The sequence below is a fragment of the Trichosurus vulpecula genome, chromosome 8 (genome assembly GCF_011100635.1).
Source record: "Trichosurus vulpecula isolate mTriVul1 chromosome 8, mTriVul1.pri, whole genome shotgun sequence".
Taxonomy (NCBI): Eukaryota; Metazoa; Chordata; class Mammalia; order Diprotodontia; family Phalangeridae; genus Trichosurus; species Trichosurus vulpecula.
In genome coordinates this window covers 151,271,112-151,287,585 of record NC_050580.1, presented here as the reverse complement: position 1 = coordinate 151,287,585, position 16,474 = coordinate 151,271,112, and the positions used below count along the sequence as shown (strand labels likewise).

Here is a 16,474-nt window from a genome sequence, read left to right as displayed (position 1 = left end):
AATAGCCAGTTACTTACTGGCAGATTCAGTACTGGTCAGCCAGCTCCCTAGTCCAGCACTAATTACAGGAGTGAAGCTACAGAAGTAGGAAAGTAAGTGGAGAATTATATTTTAAGCAAAGAGGCTCTCCCCATCTCCCCTCAAATCACGTTACATAAATGTTCACCTACTCTGATGGCGCATTAGGCCAAGCCTGGAGTTAACTTTAAGAAACTAGGTAAGTCCCTTTACACAGTTGCAGAGTAGCTAAGTCAGGTATGGTTATCCTTTCCAGGCATTACATTCCATCCTAAATGGCTCAGTTCCACAAATTCCAGAGGAAAAGCTTTAATCTCTATACTTATCATCAGTCCCAGGAGTAGGTTTAAGAATTGTTTTTGGGAACAGTGACAGTGATGCTTTTGTGAGCACCTACACACCTGTCAACTTGAAGGAGAAAGGTGGGCGGCCAAAGGCATGATTTGCATGAGCAGCCATTGTCAAAAAACCATGCAAAAAAAAGAAAAACAGGTAGCAAAGCAGACTCAATTGTGAGAGAAAGTAGCTGTGCTATAAAGCAGGGTGAATAAATATCTTTCCATAGGCGTGTTAAAGAGGGAGAAAGTGTGGACTGGCGGAAAGAGCACAAAAAGGGACCTAAGGACACTATCCACGCAATTTATAATCGGAAAAAAAAAAAGGGTAGGCTGGTTAGGTAGTGAGATCAATCAACAGGTATTTATTAAGAACTTACTATATGCCAGGCACTGGGCTAAGCAGGACATGGATAGATACTGAAAAGATGACATCACGCAAGTAGGAAAACCAAGATCACGCCTAAAACCCAGAGAGGGCAAAGTATTATCCAGGAGAAGAAGACGGTCAATAGCGTTGAATAGTACCAAGAGGTCAAGAAGGACGAGGACCTATCACTTCGAAGGTCAAATACAAGATCCTCTGTTTGGAATTCAAAGCCCTTCAAAACCCAGGCCCCTCTTGCTTTTCCAGTCTTCTTATACCTAGAACTCCCTACCAAACACTCTGATCTACTGACACTGGCTTCCTTGATGTTCCATGAGAAACATTCCATCTCTTGGCTCCAGGTTATTTTCTCTGACCATCCTCCAGGCCTGGAATGCTCTCCCTCCTCCTCTCTGCCTACTGCCTTCCCTGGTTCCTTCAAATGTCTAAATCACATCTTATACAGCAAGTCTTTCCCAACACCTCTTAATTCTAGTGCCTTCCCTCTTTTAATTATTTCCTATTTAACCTTTATATAGTTCATACATATTTGTTTGCTTATTGTCTCCCCTACTGGACCGTGACCTCCAAGAGGGCAGGGCCTATCTTTTGCCTTTTTTTGTATCCTGAGGGCTTAGCACAGTGCCTGGCATTTAGTGGGTGTTTAATAAAAGTTTACCGTCTGACCGAATGGTTTTAATCTTAGTGCCTTCCCTCTAAGATTACCTCCAATTTATCCTGGATATATCTTGTTTGTACGCTGTTATTTCCATGTTGTCTCTGCCTGTTAGACTATGGCTTCTTTAGAACTGGGACTGGAATTTTTTCCCTTTCTTTCAATTCCCCAGAATTTAGCACAGTGCCTGGCACACTGTAGGCATTTAATACATGCTTGCTGACATAACTTGTCTATGCCTAGTAACTAGAGAAGGAAATGAACACTTTATAATGTGGAAATAAGTATACAGACTGTCACACTAAAACCATGGGCATATATTTATGAGAAGAAAGTCAGGTCAGATGGTTTACTCAGGCTCTTATTTTACTTTGAATAAGAACAGTTACTAAAACGGAATGAAAAATTAGCCTCAGGTATCAAGGTAACTGACACAGAGATCAACCCTAAGAGATAAGATTTAAAGTTAAACCTAGGTTCTGTTCTTTTATTCACTATCTGCATCCTCTGCCCCAGCTGTCTCTGCCTCCGAGTAGACGGCTCCTCTCAGAACCTTCATTTAAAGAAGCCACCTAAGCCAGCCAGGACTTCCCTCTTCTCCAGGCTGCACCAAGTGTTTTGTCTCCCACAGTTCGATGTGTCTGACTCCTCCCCACCCCACTCCACCTTCCTTTCTGTGTAGTCTTCCTCAAGGCCAAGGTCTCCCACTGCGTCCGGAGCCATCTCTAGTCATCCTAATCTATACCTTACCACTAGACACAGATGGTGCAGGAGAAGAAAGTGAGGTTAGTGACTTTGCATAGCCCTTCCTCACTTAAATCCAATTCACTTGTATATCATGGCATCACCTCTCTGATGTAATGGTCCTCTTCAAGAACGAAAGACAAACAACAACCTCCATTCAAGGTAAGTTCCTTGAGGGCAAAGACTTTCTTTCTGCTTTCATTTGTATTCCCAGCATTTAGGAATAGTTACTTAGTAAATTCTTAATATAAAAATGTCTGCTGACTATCTATATGACTTTGATCAAGTCACTTCTCACTGGGCCTCAGTTTCTGATCAGATGATGAGGATTATGGTTCATGTTCCCTTCCAGTCCAGAATGCTATGGAAAAGCTATTTCTTAGATTTAAAAAAGTACCCTCAAACCATGCAGAATTCTTTTGCTACATGTATTTACAAAGAATCGGCCTCACTAAATAAGATTGGAATCTTCTGAATGATTCGACTTAATCATAGCCACCCACTCCTATAATCTCAAATGCTGTACTCCTTGAAATGAGGAGAAGGGAAAGGATCATCATAATGTTTATTGGGAAAGAGAAATGAAAAAACCAGGAATCGAGGGTAAAGGATTGAATACCTGAAGGATTCCCTACGCTTGTAGAGAAGGAATAAGTGATATGTCCTTGTCAAGTGTAGAAGAAACAAACCAGGCCAACTCTAACACCTCTATTTATTCTTTGAGAGGGTTAATACATCGTCTTACCAGCTAATACCTTTAAGATTAGGAATTTATCAATTCTACTAGAGTTATAAGCTCCATGAAGGCAGGAACTGTGCTTTATATAAATATTTTACCCTAGCACAGTGTTGGTTGGAAGGAAATAGTTCCTTTCAAGTGAGACAGTTAAATGAGAGCAACTTCTTGCAGAACTATCATCAATGATAATAATTTTGTTGTTCAGTTGTGTCCAACTCTGTATGACCCCATTTCCAAGTTCATGTTCATTCATTTCATGGCACTATCTGTCCATCTCATCCTCGACCATCCCCTTTTCCTTTTGCCTTCAATCTTTCCCAACATCAGGGTCTTTTCCAATGAATCCAGCCTTCTCATTATGTATATAGCCAAAGTATTTAAGCTTCAGCTTCAGTATTTGACCTCCAATGAAGAGCCTGAATTAATTTCTTTTAAGTAATGACTGATTTGACCTCCTTGCTATCCAAAGGATTCTTAGAAGTCTCCTCAGGCAACACAATTCAAAAGCTCACATTTATATAGCAATTTGGTGTCTGTAACTTGGGTCCCAAACTCCTGAAAAGACTGATGATTCAAACAGAGTATAGCTATTCTTTTTTTTTTTTAAAAAAAAAAACAACAAAACTTTATTTATTTATACATTAATGTTGAGGGCTAGACTGGAGCTTAAGAAAAAAAAAAGAAAAGAAAAACAGTCTATGATACAGAGTCCTGTACAGAAGGGAGAAGAGGAAGAAGACAGGTTATGAAGAAGGGAAAAAGACACACACACACATACACATAGACACAAGATGAGGGAAGGTAGGCTGGGCATCCAGGGTCAGGGCTCTTGGCTAGTCACCTGCTTCATGTAGGTTTCCAGCAGGTACTTTTTAAAGGCTGTAGGGTTTGTCCAAAGTTCAGCAGCATGTGTGTTCAATGGGCTGTCAATGTTGGGTTCTCCCAGCAAGCTCTGGATAGACAGCAAGATGGTCCTGACATCATACAGAGCTGACCACTTGTCCTTGAGGATGTCCAAACAGATATTGCCTTGGGTGTCCACATTAGGATGGTAACAAGGTGTGACAAATTTCACAGTGGGAGCATTATATGGATAGCCACTGGGGAACTCCAGGGAGAGCTTGTACCTTAAGTCTTCATATACTGTCCCAGCTGCCCCATGGATGGTCCCAACCCACTTGAAGAGATCGTCTGACTCTGGGAAGGCAGAAATTCCTTTGTCTCCAGACATCATTAGGGTCATCAATTCCTGCTGTAACCTCTTGCCCACAGACCCGCGGGCCGCGCCCGCCCCAGCAGCAGCGCTAGCAGCAGCCAGGTCCCGATTCTTCGAGGCCATGGGGAACCGGAGATAAAAGAAGAGAAACTCCCGGGTGGCAACTGCCAAAGTATAGCTATTCTAAGCCCAATTGGATGAGGCTAGAATAAGTATATTCAGGCTATCTTCCTGCCATACTCTCTGCCTCTCACCTGATTCTTCAGCTTCCCTCCTCACTCCAGATAGTTGAGAGTTCATCATATCTAAAATGACTCCAGACCACCCTCCCCACCCCTCCCACCTCACCCCAACCCCACAGCACAACTCCTGCTCATATACTCTGGCCCTCACACCTTTTATACACTTCACCCTTACACCATATGCTGTGGGAACAGTAATCAAATCAAGTCTACCATTCCTGGAAGAGGTGTGTCAATTAACCTACAAATCTATTCAAAATCATAGTAAATTCCCAAACCAAAACAGCCACAAGACCCACCATGGCCCAACAAGGGTAGTTTTGCCCCTATCCTTGAGAGTAGGATAGTCTTGCTTTTTTTATTTGTATCCCCAGGGTTTAATATGCTGGTAAATAGGTGGCTCGGTGGATACAGTGCCAAGCCTGGAGTCAGAAAGACTCATCGTCCTGAGTTCGAATATGGCTTCAGACACTTCCTAGCTGTGTGACCCCGGGCAGGTCACTTCACCCTGTTTGCCTCAGTTTCCTTACCCATAAAATGAGCTGGGGAAGGAAGTGGCAAATCAATCCAGTATCTCTGCCAAGAAAACCCCAAATGGGGACATGAAGAGTTGGATATGACTGAAAAGAACCTAATGGCAACAACAGGCACCATAGTAAGTGGTTAATAAATGCTTTTTCATTCATAAGGTTTCCTAATAGGGATGGCAGGGCTGAAAGATGGTCTTATTGGCTCTTATTGATTCAATAATCACATTTACTTAGATGACTCAGAAATCTACATGTTCAACTCTACTTTTCTGGTTTTCAGTCCTATGACAACTGTCTCCTAGACATCTCAACCTGTACTTCTCCTCAGCTTCTTGAACTCAATTTGTCCTTCATAATCTCATAATTATGAACTCATAATCTTCACTCCTAATCCTCACTTGCCTCTCTTCTAAACTCTCCTACTTCTGTCAAAGATATCATCAGTCATTCAAATTCACAACCTGGGACTCATTCGTGTTCATCTCTCATATCCAATCAGTTACTGTAACTTGTCAATACTACCTTCCATGACACATCTCCATTTGTCTTTTAATAGTCTTCCAGATTCTAATCTTTCTTTTTTCCAATTTATTGTCAGAACAATCAGATCCACAATGTTTCAAGTCTTTATTAACAGGCTGGGCTATCTTACTCATTTGGCAACACTGATTTTCAAACAGTAATTAGCTTCATGTTATCAATATATTAATTCTACATATGCACATACAGGTAAGTTTTTTCCAGTAAGAAGCTCACCAAATTATGTTTTATGTCTTGTCAATTCACTGCACACAAATAATACACGTCCCTGAGAGCCTTTTTTTTCTAAAGCTGCACGTTGGCCATTAAATTTAGGATATAAGGATAAAATACATAATGCTTACCCTGAGGAACTGAAACACTGTTCTAAAAGTGAGAATAGCTGTCTTCTAGTCTAGTACCTACTTGCCACTAACTTGCTGAGTCACCATGAGCAAGTCACTGGCACTCAGTTTCCTCATCTTCTAAAGGAGGACAAACATTTGCCTGCAGGTTGTTGTGAAGATCTAATAAGAATATGGATAACAAAGAGCTTTAAAAGAATGTAACCATAATGGAAGGTGAGAAAGAAGCAGATCTAGCATTATCAGATCTTAAACTCTACTACAAAGCAATAAAATCAGCAAAACTCTTTAGTAACGGTAGAGAAATACAGGTTGATCAATGGAACTGATCAGGACCACAGCATACAGAAGCAAATGAAAACAAAACGAAGTGTTTCATACAGATAAAGACCTCAGTTCTTCCTGCAATAAGAACTCACTATTTGACAAAAAACTGCCTGAAAGCTGGCAGAAAATCAGTACAAATCAGTACATTCCCCTTATACCAAGGCAAACATCAAACGGGTATGCAGTTTAGAAATTATAAGCAAATTAGAAAAGCAAAGGAGAAATTACCTTTCAGATCTACAGTTAAAGGAAGAGTTCATGCCCAAATAAGGGATAGAATCACAGAAGAAAAAATGAATAATTTTGAGATATACATGTATGTATGCATGTATGTGTATATAAATATATACATATATAAAACATTTTAACTTTTTTACACAAACAAAACTAATGCAATTAAAATTAGATGGTAAACAGATGACTAGAAAAAAAATCTTTACATCAACTTTTTCTGATAAAGGCCTCATATGCAAGATATGTAAGGAATTGGTTAACATTTATAAGACCATTCCTCAAAAGATAAATAGTCAAAGGATATGAACAGGCAGTTTCAAAGGAAGAAATGCGAGCTACCAACAACCATAAGGAAAAATGCTCCAAATTACTAATAATTAGAGAAATACAAATTTTTAAAGCAACTTGAGATGCTACCTCACACTCACCAGATGGGCAAAGGTGACAAAAAAAGGAAAATGACAAACACTGAAGGGGCTGTAGGGAAATAGACACACTAATGAACTGTTGGCAAATTGGCTACAAATTGGTCCAACTATTCTGGAAAGTTATTTAGAACTATGCCTCAAAAGTTACTAAACTGTGCATGGACTCTTTGGGCCCAGCAATACTAGGCCTATTACAAAGAGATCAAAGAAAGAGGAAAAGGATCTATATGAACAAAAATATTTAGGGTTACATAGGGATAATATGAATTAATAGGATTTTATTGCCTAGAAAATGGCAAAATGGGCAGTTTCAAAGGAAACTGGTAAGAGCTCTATGAAATGATACAGAGTGAATTAAGCAGCACTAATAACACTGATGGTGATAGATAGCATTTATACAGTGATGTAAAGTTTATAAAGTACTTTACATATATTACCTCATTTAAGTCTCACAATAACCCTGTGAGGCAGGTGCTATTTTTATCCCCATTTTACAAAGAAGGAAACTGAGGCTAAAAGAAGTTAAATGACTTGCCCAGGGTCACACAGCTAGTAAGAGTCTGGGGAAGGATTTTAACTCAGATCCTCCTGGCTCTAAGTCTACCACTCTGTACTGTGCCACCCAGCTGCCTCTAGCAAGTAGGAAAAAATTTGTGCAATTACAATGAACTTATTAAAAAAAAACAACTCTGAAACTCTAGACTTTAGAACACTAATCAATACAATGATAAATTACCATGCCAAAGAACTAAAGGTAAAGAATGTTATCCGCTTCCTGCCTCAGTAGTAATGAACTTAAAATGGAGGATGAGACATACATTTTTGGATATGGCCAATGTGGGATTGTGCTTGCTATGCTTTGCATAAGGATTTTTAAAAAATTGTTCAAGTATAGGGGAGGAGAAATGGAAGGGATAACCAATAAATGAATATTAAGAAATTGAAAGCAGTATGATAAGTTAATGATGAAGATTAAAGCATATAAACTCAAAACTTCATTCCAGATTTTCCTTATCAATGGGGAAATATATGCAGAATTCACACACACACACACACACACACACACTTTTTTTTTTTACTTTGATCACTTCAGGTCAAGATAACCATAATATGCCAGACTTACTAGAAAAATATGGAAAGTCTTGAAGCAGCTGATGAAAAGATTTTTGGGCAGACCATAATCTTCACTTCTCCCCACCTACTTCCTTTTCTTCCAGAGGGGAACAGTTCTCACTTACTCAATGGTTGGCCACATCCTGTCTTACAAGCTACTTCCTAGGAGCAAGTAAGGGTGCTTTAGGAAGACCATTAACTCCTTCACGTCCTCAACAAATATCTGAATACCTACAATAGGTAAGTGTATTGAATTAGACAAAACAAATAAAACTGACCACAGGAAATGTGGTGCTATGAAGAATATAAAAAAACTGGAAGACATAAGATCCTTGTCCTCAACATGTTTCCAGCCAATCTGGAGATAAAATGCCCATCCACAAAAGATAAAAGAAGTGCTATTGTGATATAGAGCAAAAAATTCTGGACTCGAGCAATCCAGAGACATGAGCTCTAAGTCTGCCTCTCTGCTCTATGCAACCATGAACATGTCACTTCAGGACTCCAGAGTTTTTACTTCTCTTCTGTAGAATGGGGAGGCTGGACTAGATGAGCTCTAAGGCCTCTGGAGCACTGATAGACTATGGTTTTATAACAATACAATGTAATATAGGACAAATGCAAAGTGAACAGTACAGACAATGAGACAGTGATCACTGGAGGCTGGAGTTATCCAGGAAGGCTTCAGAAATTACGTAAAATGTAGGCTGGACTTTAAGGATGGACGAGATCTAGATGGAGAGAGAAGAGGGAAGCTGTTCTGAACAGGAAGAATGTTATAACCAAAATCAGTGAGCTAGAAAAAGCACAAGCCGTGTTCAGAGGACAGTAAATGACCAATCCTCAGGAGACAAGATACAGACAAACAGAACACCCCAGTGGATAAGCATGCAGTGAGAGATTAAGTTTGAAAAGGTAGTTTGGAATGAGACTATGAAGGACTATGTATACCAGGCTTGGCATATACTTATGTGATAAAAGTTTAGGTGTTACTCTGTAAGCAATGGAACCCATTTAAAGTTCCCCATAAAAGCATTAACACACTGTGGTCTAAAAAAAGGAACACTTCTTTCAACTACCTTTCCCCAAACCCTCTGCTTCCTTCCAAAGTCAGAAAGATCCTATAGGGTAGAGGTGTCAAATTCAAATTGGAAGGGAGAAGGGGAGCAGTCACTAAACCATATACAAAGATCACCATAGGATCCATATTGACTTACAAAACTTAATATTATCTATGTTTTATCTTATGCTTATTTTGTTAAATATTTCCCAACTACATTTTAATCTACTGCTGCCCTTTTGACACTTCTGCTGTAGGGGAAAAAGTGACTTCCCCATCCCTCTGATTCACAGAAGATCAAAGCTTCGTCAAATTTTACTCTTCCCTTGGCCAGCAAAACACAAATCACAGGTGAAATGATTTCAGGATCCTCCACTCTATGGGTTCCTGCTTCCTTTAGTTATAGAATTTTCTTCTTTTCTCTTCAAGGAGACAGAATTTATTCTTACTATGCTATACCATGGAAAGAAATGAGGCCTATAAATCACTTTCTATTTTCAACACTTGGCTTACCCCCCACTCCTCCCATACTTCCTCCCCTTTGGAATTTATAGTCACTTCCTCCTAAAGAGGTCAGAGGGTTTCTCATAATCCTCAACATTCCAGTGAAGCAAGCAAGGAAGGCTCTAGGGTCTATTACCCCCAACCAGGGGAAGTTAGAACAAAGGGTTGAGGAATTCACCCAAGGTCACAGTTAATTGGTAGTAATCACAATCAAAATTGAAATCCAAGTCACTTATTCTACTTTTGAGTGCTCTTTCCACTAGTTCAGCAAGTCTTTCTCTGGTCCACCGTCAACTTCCTATGACAAGCATATTACATTATTAATCTATTAAATTTGGCAACACCAAATCTTTAAATGGACAGAGCCTCTGCTCCACAAGCTCAGATTCTTTCCTTTCTACAATCATTCTTTCAACAAATATTTAATATGAGCTAGGTATGTTAGGGAATTTTTGTTTCTCCCTAACCTGTCATTTCATGAATGTAGGGAGCTTCCTTTGAGTAGATTCCTCAACCATTTCAGACCTGTACATTTTCTGCAACTTATGGTGCTGGAAAATTGCCCTGGGCACTGAAGTTTAAATGACCTGTCTAAGGAAACACAATTAGTAGTTATAAGCAGAGCTGGGACTCAAAGCCAGATCTTATTCCAACCCCTCTCCACGAAGTGTCCCTCTTCAAAGCTGTCTCTTTTTTCATAACAGAAATTTATTTTCTAATTTTTAAATTTTCTTTTATTGTGAACTTAATCAACAATATCTAAACATATAAAGAATAGGAAAGAGGACTCTTTAAGAAACTACGAACTTATGTACAATTTAAGAAATATGAGCTAAATTTAAGATAGTAATAAAATTATTCTTTTGTCACTTCTTGTGCAGTTCTCTTTTTCTTGTATGCATGTTAATGGAATATTATTGCCCAGGGCTATTTCCAGGTATTTATCAAGTGTCTATTCCTCTCCTCCCTCTCAAAAAAAAATCCCCACTCTGCTAGGTGCCATAGGGAATATGAAAAAGTAGACTTATCCCCAAGAGTCTTATGATCTAACTAAGGTAACAAGATCCATACATAAAAAGATAATAAAAGGTAGCCCATGTTAAATACCAAGTGGGTCATAAAAACAATATACAGACACAAAGGAAAAAAAAAAGTTACAAAAGATGCTACAAGCGCCTTGCCTTCAAAGGATGGAAAGATTTTAAAGTTGGGGAAAGTTTGATGATTTAGGAATCATAGACTAAACTTACATCCCAAAACTGGAGTACAAGCAGGAGTAGATGATCTTCCACAAAATAAGGATGGTACTACTCTGTAACTCAAAACAACCTATTTTCCCTCAAGGAACAAGATGTTTGAGAAATAGAATGTTCTCCTCACAGTTCCCATCTTTTAAAAACAAAATCCAGCACTAAAAATAAAGCTCTAAGCAATCACTTTCCTGATGCTGGTTAACTTTAAGGCCACTTGATGAAGAATTCTTAGGCCATAAGAATTCATTAAGCAGAAGAAAAATGGGAAATGGCCCTCAGTCTTACATGGCCCCCACTCTTTCTCCAGTTACGGTGGCAAAATCAGAGAAAACAGCGTCAGTGAGTGTTAAGAAACACAGTTTTTAAACCACCCCAAACATTGCGGGGATTCTGTAAAGGTAAGTAAGACCTTTGTCCAAAGACCAATGAATGAATAAAGGCTCCAATCCTGACATTCTGCATTAACCAGTAAAAGCAAAACAAAGAAACTGTAATTAAATGGAAAATGGCTTTGTAGAAGGAATCAAACATAACAAACTAACCAAGATAGTATACAAGTTCTCCTAAATAAGGAGCATAACAGAGGCAGCAAGTTGGTTTTACTGTGCTTCCAAAGGCAACAAGAAACATTATTTCCTGGGACACTGGGTCATTTTATATAGCAATGTTTGTGATAAGCATTTGCAAAAAGCCAACTATAAAAATAACTGAACTGATGTATGTTGCAGAGAACGACAAGATAGAGAATTCATGCCATCTGCAGATCTGACAATTGTATTATCTGTCTGTGTCTTCCAGTAATCAATAGATATTTGGACAGCACAAGGCCAAACATAAAACCACTGAAAAGCTCCACAAGATTCTGAGTTAAATCACATTTTGTGTTTTTAAAGAAAACATGGGACTATGCTTGGATGGCAAAAAAAAATGTTGGAAAAATGTGGTTCAGGGTCAGGGAGTAAGAAACACCGAAGACCAGTGCAAAGTACAAGTCAAAGAGGGATTCCTTGTAAATGGTGATGTCCACCAGACACAGATGATGTTGTTGATAACAGATGATACAGAAGCCTTGTTAAAGGGTCCCCTGAACTTGTCTTTTTGAGTTGCCACAGTTTCCAGAAACACTGGACCCAGAGCACGCAGGAGGCCCTGAATGTGTCAAAACACCCCACCACACCCCTGACCCCTGCTCACATAATTTGTTGTTTGCCCCCGCAACTGGACTCCCTGGATGTCACTGGGAGTCAAGAGAGGTGCCAGACAGTCTGCACTAGGCTTGTTCAGCTGGGCCCCATAGATTAACAGTTCCCAAGGGAAAAGAATATGGCTTTTGTGATCACCTTGCTCCTTCCTTTGGGTGGGGTTTTGTCCTTTTCCCACCTTTACAGCACCAGTCTGTAATGCCACGCCCCTTTTGGTGGAGATTCTGCTATCTCCTCCCTGTCCCGCTGTCATAATATGCAAACGTCAGTAAGGACTGAACTCTGCTCAGGCTTTGGGCTCCACATACATGTTTCTTTCTCTTGTAATATATCTAGTTTTCACATGAAGTTTCATGGAGTTGTGATTTCATGTTGACAGCCTCAAGATTTTCTGAAGGAAAGATTGAGAAAACACTAGACAGTATATACAGCCTCTGCTGCTTACAAAAGAGACGGCACTGAAGTGAACAAAGATGGGGAAAGCAGCTGAATGATACCAAGCATACACAAAGGTGATTCATGAAGGAGGTAACATAATCTGGAAGGTATCTGAGGGATCAGTTTTTAAGGTATGTGAAGAAGTGAAAAAAACAAAGAGGCAGAAAAAAAATTTCAAACTTCATTATTAGCAAGGAAAAAGGCAACATAGATAACAATAAATCTGGTCAAATACCTATTTTTCTATCTATATAAAATTTAAGGGAATAAACACATAGAAAGCAACCTTCATGAAGATATGAGAAGGCTTTTGCTGGCAATACAACTGTTCCCATTGCCTTTAAGCTTCTCTGCTTGTCTGGTTAGGCTTATGGACCCCTTCTCAAAATAATGTTTTTAAATGCATAAAGTACAAAGGATTGCAAAGAAAACCAATTATACCAAAATACAGTCATCAAAATATTTTTAAAACAAGTTCATGGCTCCCTGATTAAGAAGCCCTATTTTAAAGAGACACATGAATGGGTGAGTTGGGCCCAGAATTAAATAGGAGGAAGAAAGTAGATTGGATTGATTGCCTTTGGGAAACTGCAAAGTTCTTTTATTGACCCCAAGCTTCTCCCGGGAGCAAAGCGAGTGTAATTCTTAATACCAATTTTCTTCCACTGTCATTGCATAGCTGAGTCATAGAACACCAGTTTTCACAAAGCCAAAATCGAGGCTCATTGAAATTGAAGCAAAGGAGAGATGCATGATGCCAAGTGTAAGCAGGCTGCAGCATGTTACACAAGAACTGTGAAGGAGAAGCAGAGTAAGTGAAGTTATCAAAGCAGTGTGTGAGCAAAAATGAAGACAGTCTGGTTACATGGAAAGGACAGAAATACAGGACAATCTGTGTGCTACACTGGTAGCCTGGTGAGATCAAGAGGAGGAAAGCCCAGCACAAGCTTATGAGAAGAGAGGGATAAGTGTCTCAAGACAGATAAGCATGAATGGCTTGTGATCATCACTGGAAGGAGCATCCACATTGATAAGATAACAGACACATTTGTGTAGAGTATTTTGAATATGTATTTCTTTGGGGATAAACAGGTCAGGCACAGAGGCCTTCTGGTATAATTCCTGGAGTGAACTGATGTTCCATTTCAAAGGACCTTGGCACACCCACACCAGTGTGAATTCCTGGCAGCTTACACGGTTATCAACCATACTCAATTCTTCAGGCTTTACTCACAGAAAACCAGACTGATATGCCCATCTCTATTCCATATTTAGTTTGGAGGAAAGTGAAAAATATTGTTTTAAATTTAATCATTTAACCAGCCTTTTCTTTCCCACAATATTCCTACAATTCTCGCAAGTGTCTCTTCTTGTAATCTAAAAACTAAATCTTATCAGATGGAACCTGTAGTCTAAGGAAACAGATATTAAGAATTATCCTATGGGCACCTAGGTGGCTCAGTGAGTAGAGCACCAGCCCTGGAGTCAGGAGGACCTGAGTTCAAATCCAACCTCAGACACTTGATACACTTACTAGCTGTGTGGCCTTGGGCAAGTCACTACACCCCAGTTGCCCTGCCTTCCCCACCTCAAAAAAAAAAAAAGGAATGATCCTAGATTACAAGTGTATCCCAAAATTCAAAAGTCCCTATGAAGAACTATGTATATATAAAACATTTGTAAAGATGTGGGGGTAGAGGGAGAAATTGGTTCATTCTTGGAATGGGGGACCTTTAAAACAGGTGCAATTATTTATTCTTCATCTTCAATAAAAAGTACTTTAAAATACCTTTTGTAAAAAAAAAGGGATACTGGGATAAATTTTGGTTGTTAAAAAATATATCAGTAAAATTTTATTTTTAAAAATATCCACAATCCAAAAAAAAAAATATCCACAGCTTTGAATATGGAAGCAAATTACTAAAAAGGATTGACCAGGGAAGAACAAAGGGGTGAAAGTAGAAGAAATAAAGATGTGGAAAAAGCTCAGGGATTCTCAGATTCACAGAATATTACTGTCAGAAGGGCCCTCAGAAAGCATCTAATCCAGCCCCCTCACTGGACAATACAATAGAAAGAGGACTAGTTTTGGAATCAAAGGACCTATGTATGAATTTTATCTCTTCTACTTACTATCTTGGGTAAGTCACTTAAACATCATAGGATCATAAATCAGAGCTGGAAAGAATCCCTGAAGACAACCTTCTCATCTCATAGATGAGGAAACTTGAGGGTCTCAGAGATTAGATGACCTGCCCCAAGTCATACAACCAGCAAAAGAAAGAGTCAACACTAGAACCTGGCTGGGAAGAGAGGAAGAAGCAGCAGGGGCAGAGCATATCCAGGATCAGTAACTTCCAAGTTAGGTTTGATCTTGAATTTACCTCATCTGCCTGAATTCCTCTTGCCACGGATGGAGAAGAAAATTCAAAGCAATCTCACACCCAGGATCTTTGTCAGCCGAGAAATTAAATCTGTTCCTAAATGGGTTCAGCCAAGGGTGCTATATTTAGAAAGTGCTAAATTGTCCAAACTAAGAAACCTTACTAATGTGCAAATCTTTCTTTTCCCAGCTTTCAATTTTCTGAAAGGATAAAGAGCTAAAATTGCTGGGGGGAGGGAAGAAAAAAGGAAATAATCATTTGCCTACTATGTGCCAAGCACTTGTCAGGTGCCTTACAAATATTATCTTATTTGATCCTCACAAGAAGTCTGCAAGATAGGTGCTATTATTATCCTCATTTTACAAGACACTGTGCCAAACTACATGACTTGCCCAAGGTCACATAGCCAGTAAGTATCCAAGGCCAGATTTGAATTCAAATTTTCCTGACTTCAGGCCCAGCACTCTATCCACTGTATAGCTGCCACTAACTAGTTCAGCCGTACACAATATAGGTACTTTAAAAAATGCCTGTGGCCCATCTGCCACCAGGGACTGTGCACGCAGCTCCCATGATGGGGGTTTAACAAGCCCCTAGGTACTCTATAAAAGCAGCCTCTCATCTTACATGTCTAATAGGAAGGCCATCATTTATCACTCATCAAAAATGACCTATCATTCATCAATCTTATTTAATGCTTCCTGTGTGTGAAGAATTCTATCATAGGGGTTGTGGGGTCCACAAAGAAAGAAGAAACTTTCGTCAAGACTTGTGCCCACCCTAGCACCAAGTGGAAAGGCCAGCGTCCCTGGGGCAATATGAGGCAGCACAAAGAACACTGCCCTGGACTCACGAGATGGACTCTGTTCTGGCTCTGCCACCAACAGTGGGCAAGTCACTTCTCTAGCCGTTCCATTGTCTTACCATGGATGATAATGGTGATAGTTAGCTTTTACATAAAACCTGGAGGTCTGCAAATCATTTTATACCTGTTATCCTTTGATCTCCACAACAACCCTGTAAAGTGGACACTATTAGGAATCTGAGAAAGGGTCCTGGGGCATCACTAGATAGCCAAAGGAGTCTATGACACAAAAACCCACTGCTGATAGTTGTAAGATTTGCAGAGAGCATTACATGTGTTATCTCATTTGATCCTCACAACAATTCTATAAGGTAGGTGCTATGATTATTCTCATCTTATACAGAGGAAACTGAGACTGAGAGATTAAATGATTCCCCCAGGTCATGCAGCTAGTAAATGTCTATGGCAGGCTTTAAACTCAGGTTTTTCTGTCTCTCTGTCCAACACTCTAGCCACTGTACCACCCAGTTCCTATACCACATGTCTTATCTATTTTGTGGATTTTCAGTAAAGATCAAATAAAAACAGCTACGTGGAAACTCTTCGAAAAGTATCAAAATTTTACCTTATTTGCAAATAAGGTAAAAATTATTATGAATTACCTTGATATTTGATATAAGAGAAATATGATATCTTAGCTGATGGTGAGAAACGTTGCCCAGCACTAGCTTTCCAGAGCACAAACCCTGGAACCTCTTCCACTCACTGTCTTTTCAATGACATGAGTCCTCTCTCCCTTTGAGACACTGAAAGATAGAGGCAGACTAAGCTCCACCCACCCAGAGCCCAATTCCCAACAGAGTGCTTTAAATGTGGATTAAGAATATTTATAACCTAAAGTCACTAACCCTGCTGTTGCCACAAACATGCTCAGAAAAAAAAATTACATCTTTAGCACTTCATGAAGAAGAAACT

At 39.5% G+C, this 16,474-nt stretch overlaps 2 protein-coding genes across 4 annotated transcripts in view; both read right to left on the bottom strand.

Moving 5' to 3' along the window:
• The window catches only part of MAP2K1 (mitogen-activated protein kinase kinase 1), a 105,776-nt gene that overhangs the window by 63,853 nt on the left and 25,449 nt on the right, over positions 1-16,474 (bottom strand). The window lies entirely within an intron of this gene.
• LOC118829087 (ubiquitin-conjugating enzyme E2 C-like) lies at positions 3,700-4,218 on the bottom strand. Of its 3 annotated transcripts, none has more exons than XM_036736028.1 (2): positions 3,946-4,218; positions 3,700-3,882 (listed from the first exon to the last, which is right to left on the bottom strand). In XM_036736028.1, exons 1-2 carry the CDS (start codon positions 4,216-4,218, stop codon positions 3,700-3,702), a joined length of 456 nt encoding a protein of 151 aa, XP_036591923.1. The 3 variants fall into 3 exon arrangements, with proteins under 3 accessions (XP_036591923.1, XP_036591924.1, XP_036591922.1); XM_036736029.1 differs by having other exon boundaries at positions 3,700-4,023; positions 4,111-4,218; XM_036736027.1 differs by having other exon boundaries at positions 3,700-4,218.

Bases quoted from the DNA above. Each gene is read 5' to 3' on its own strand.
- LOC118829087 (XM_036736027.1), bottom strand. From the start codon at position 4,218: ATGGCCTCGAAGAATCGGGACCTGGCTGCTGCTAGCGCTGCTGCTGGG.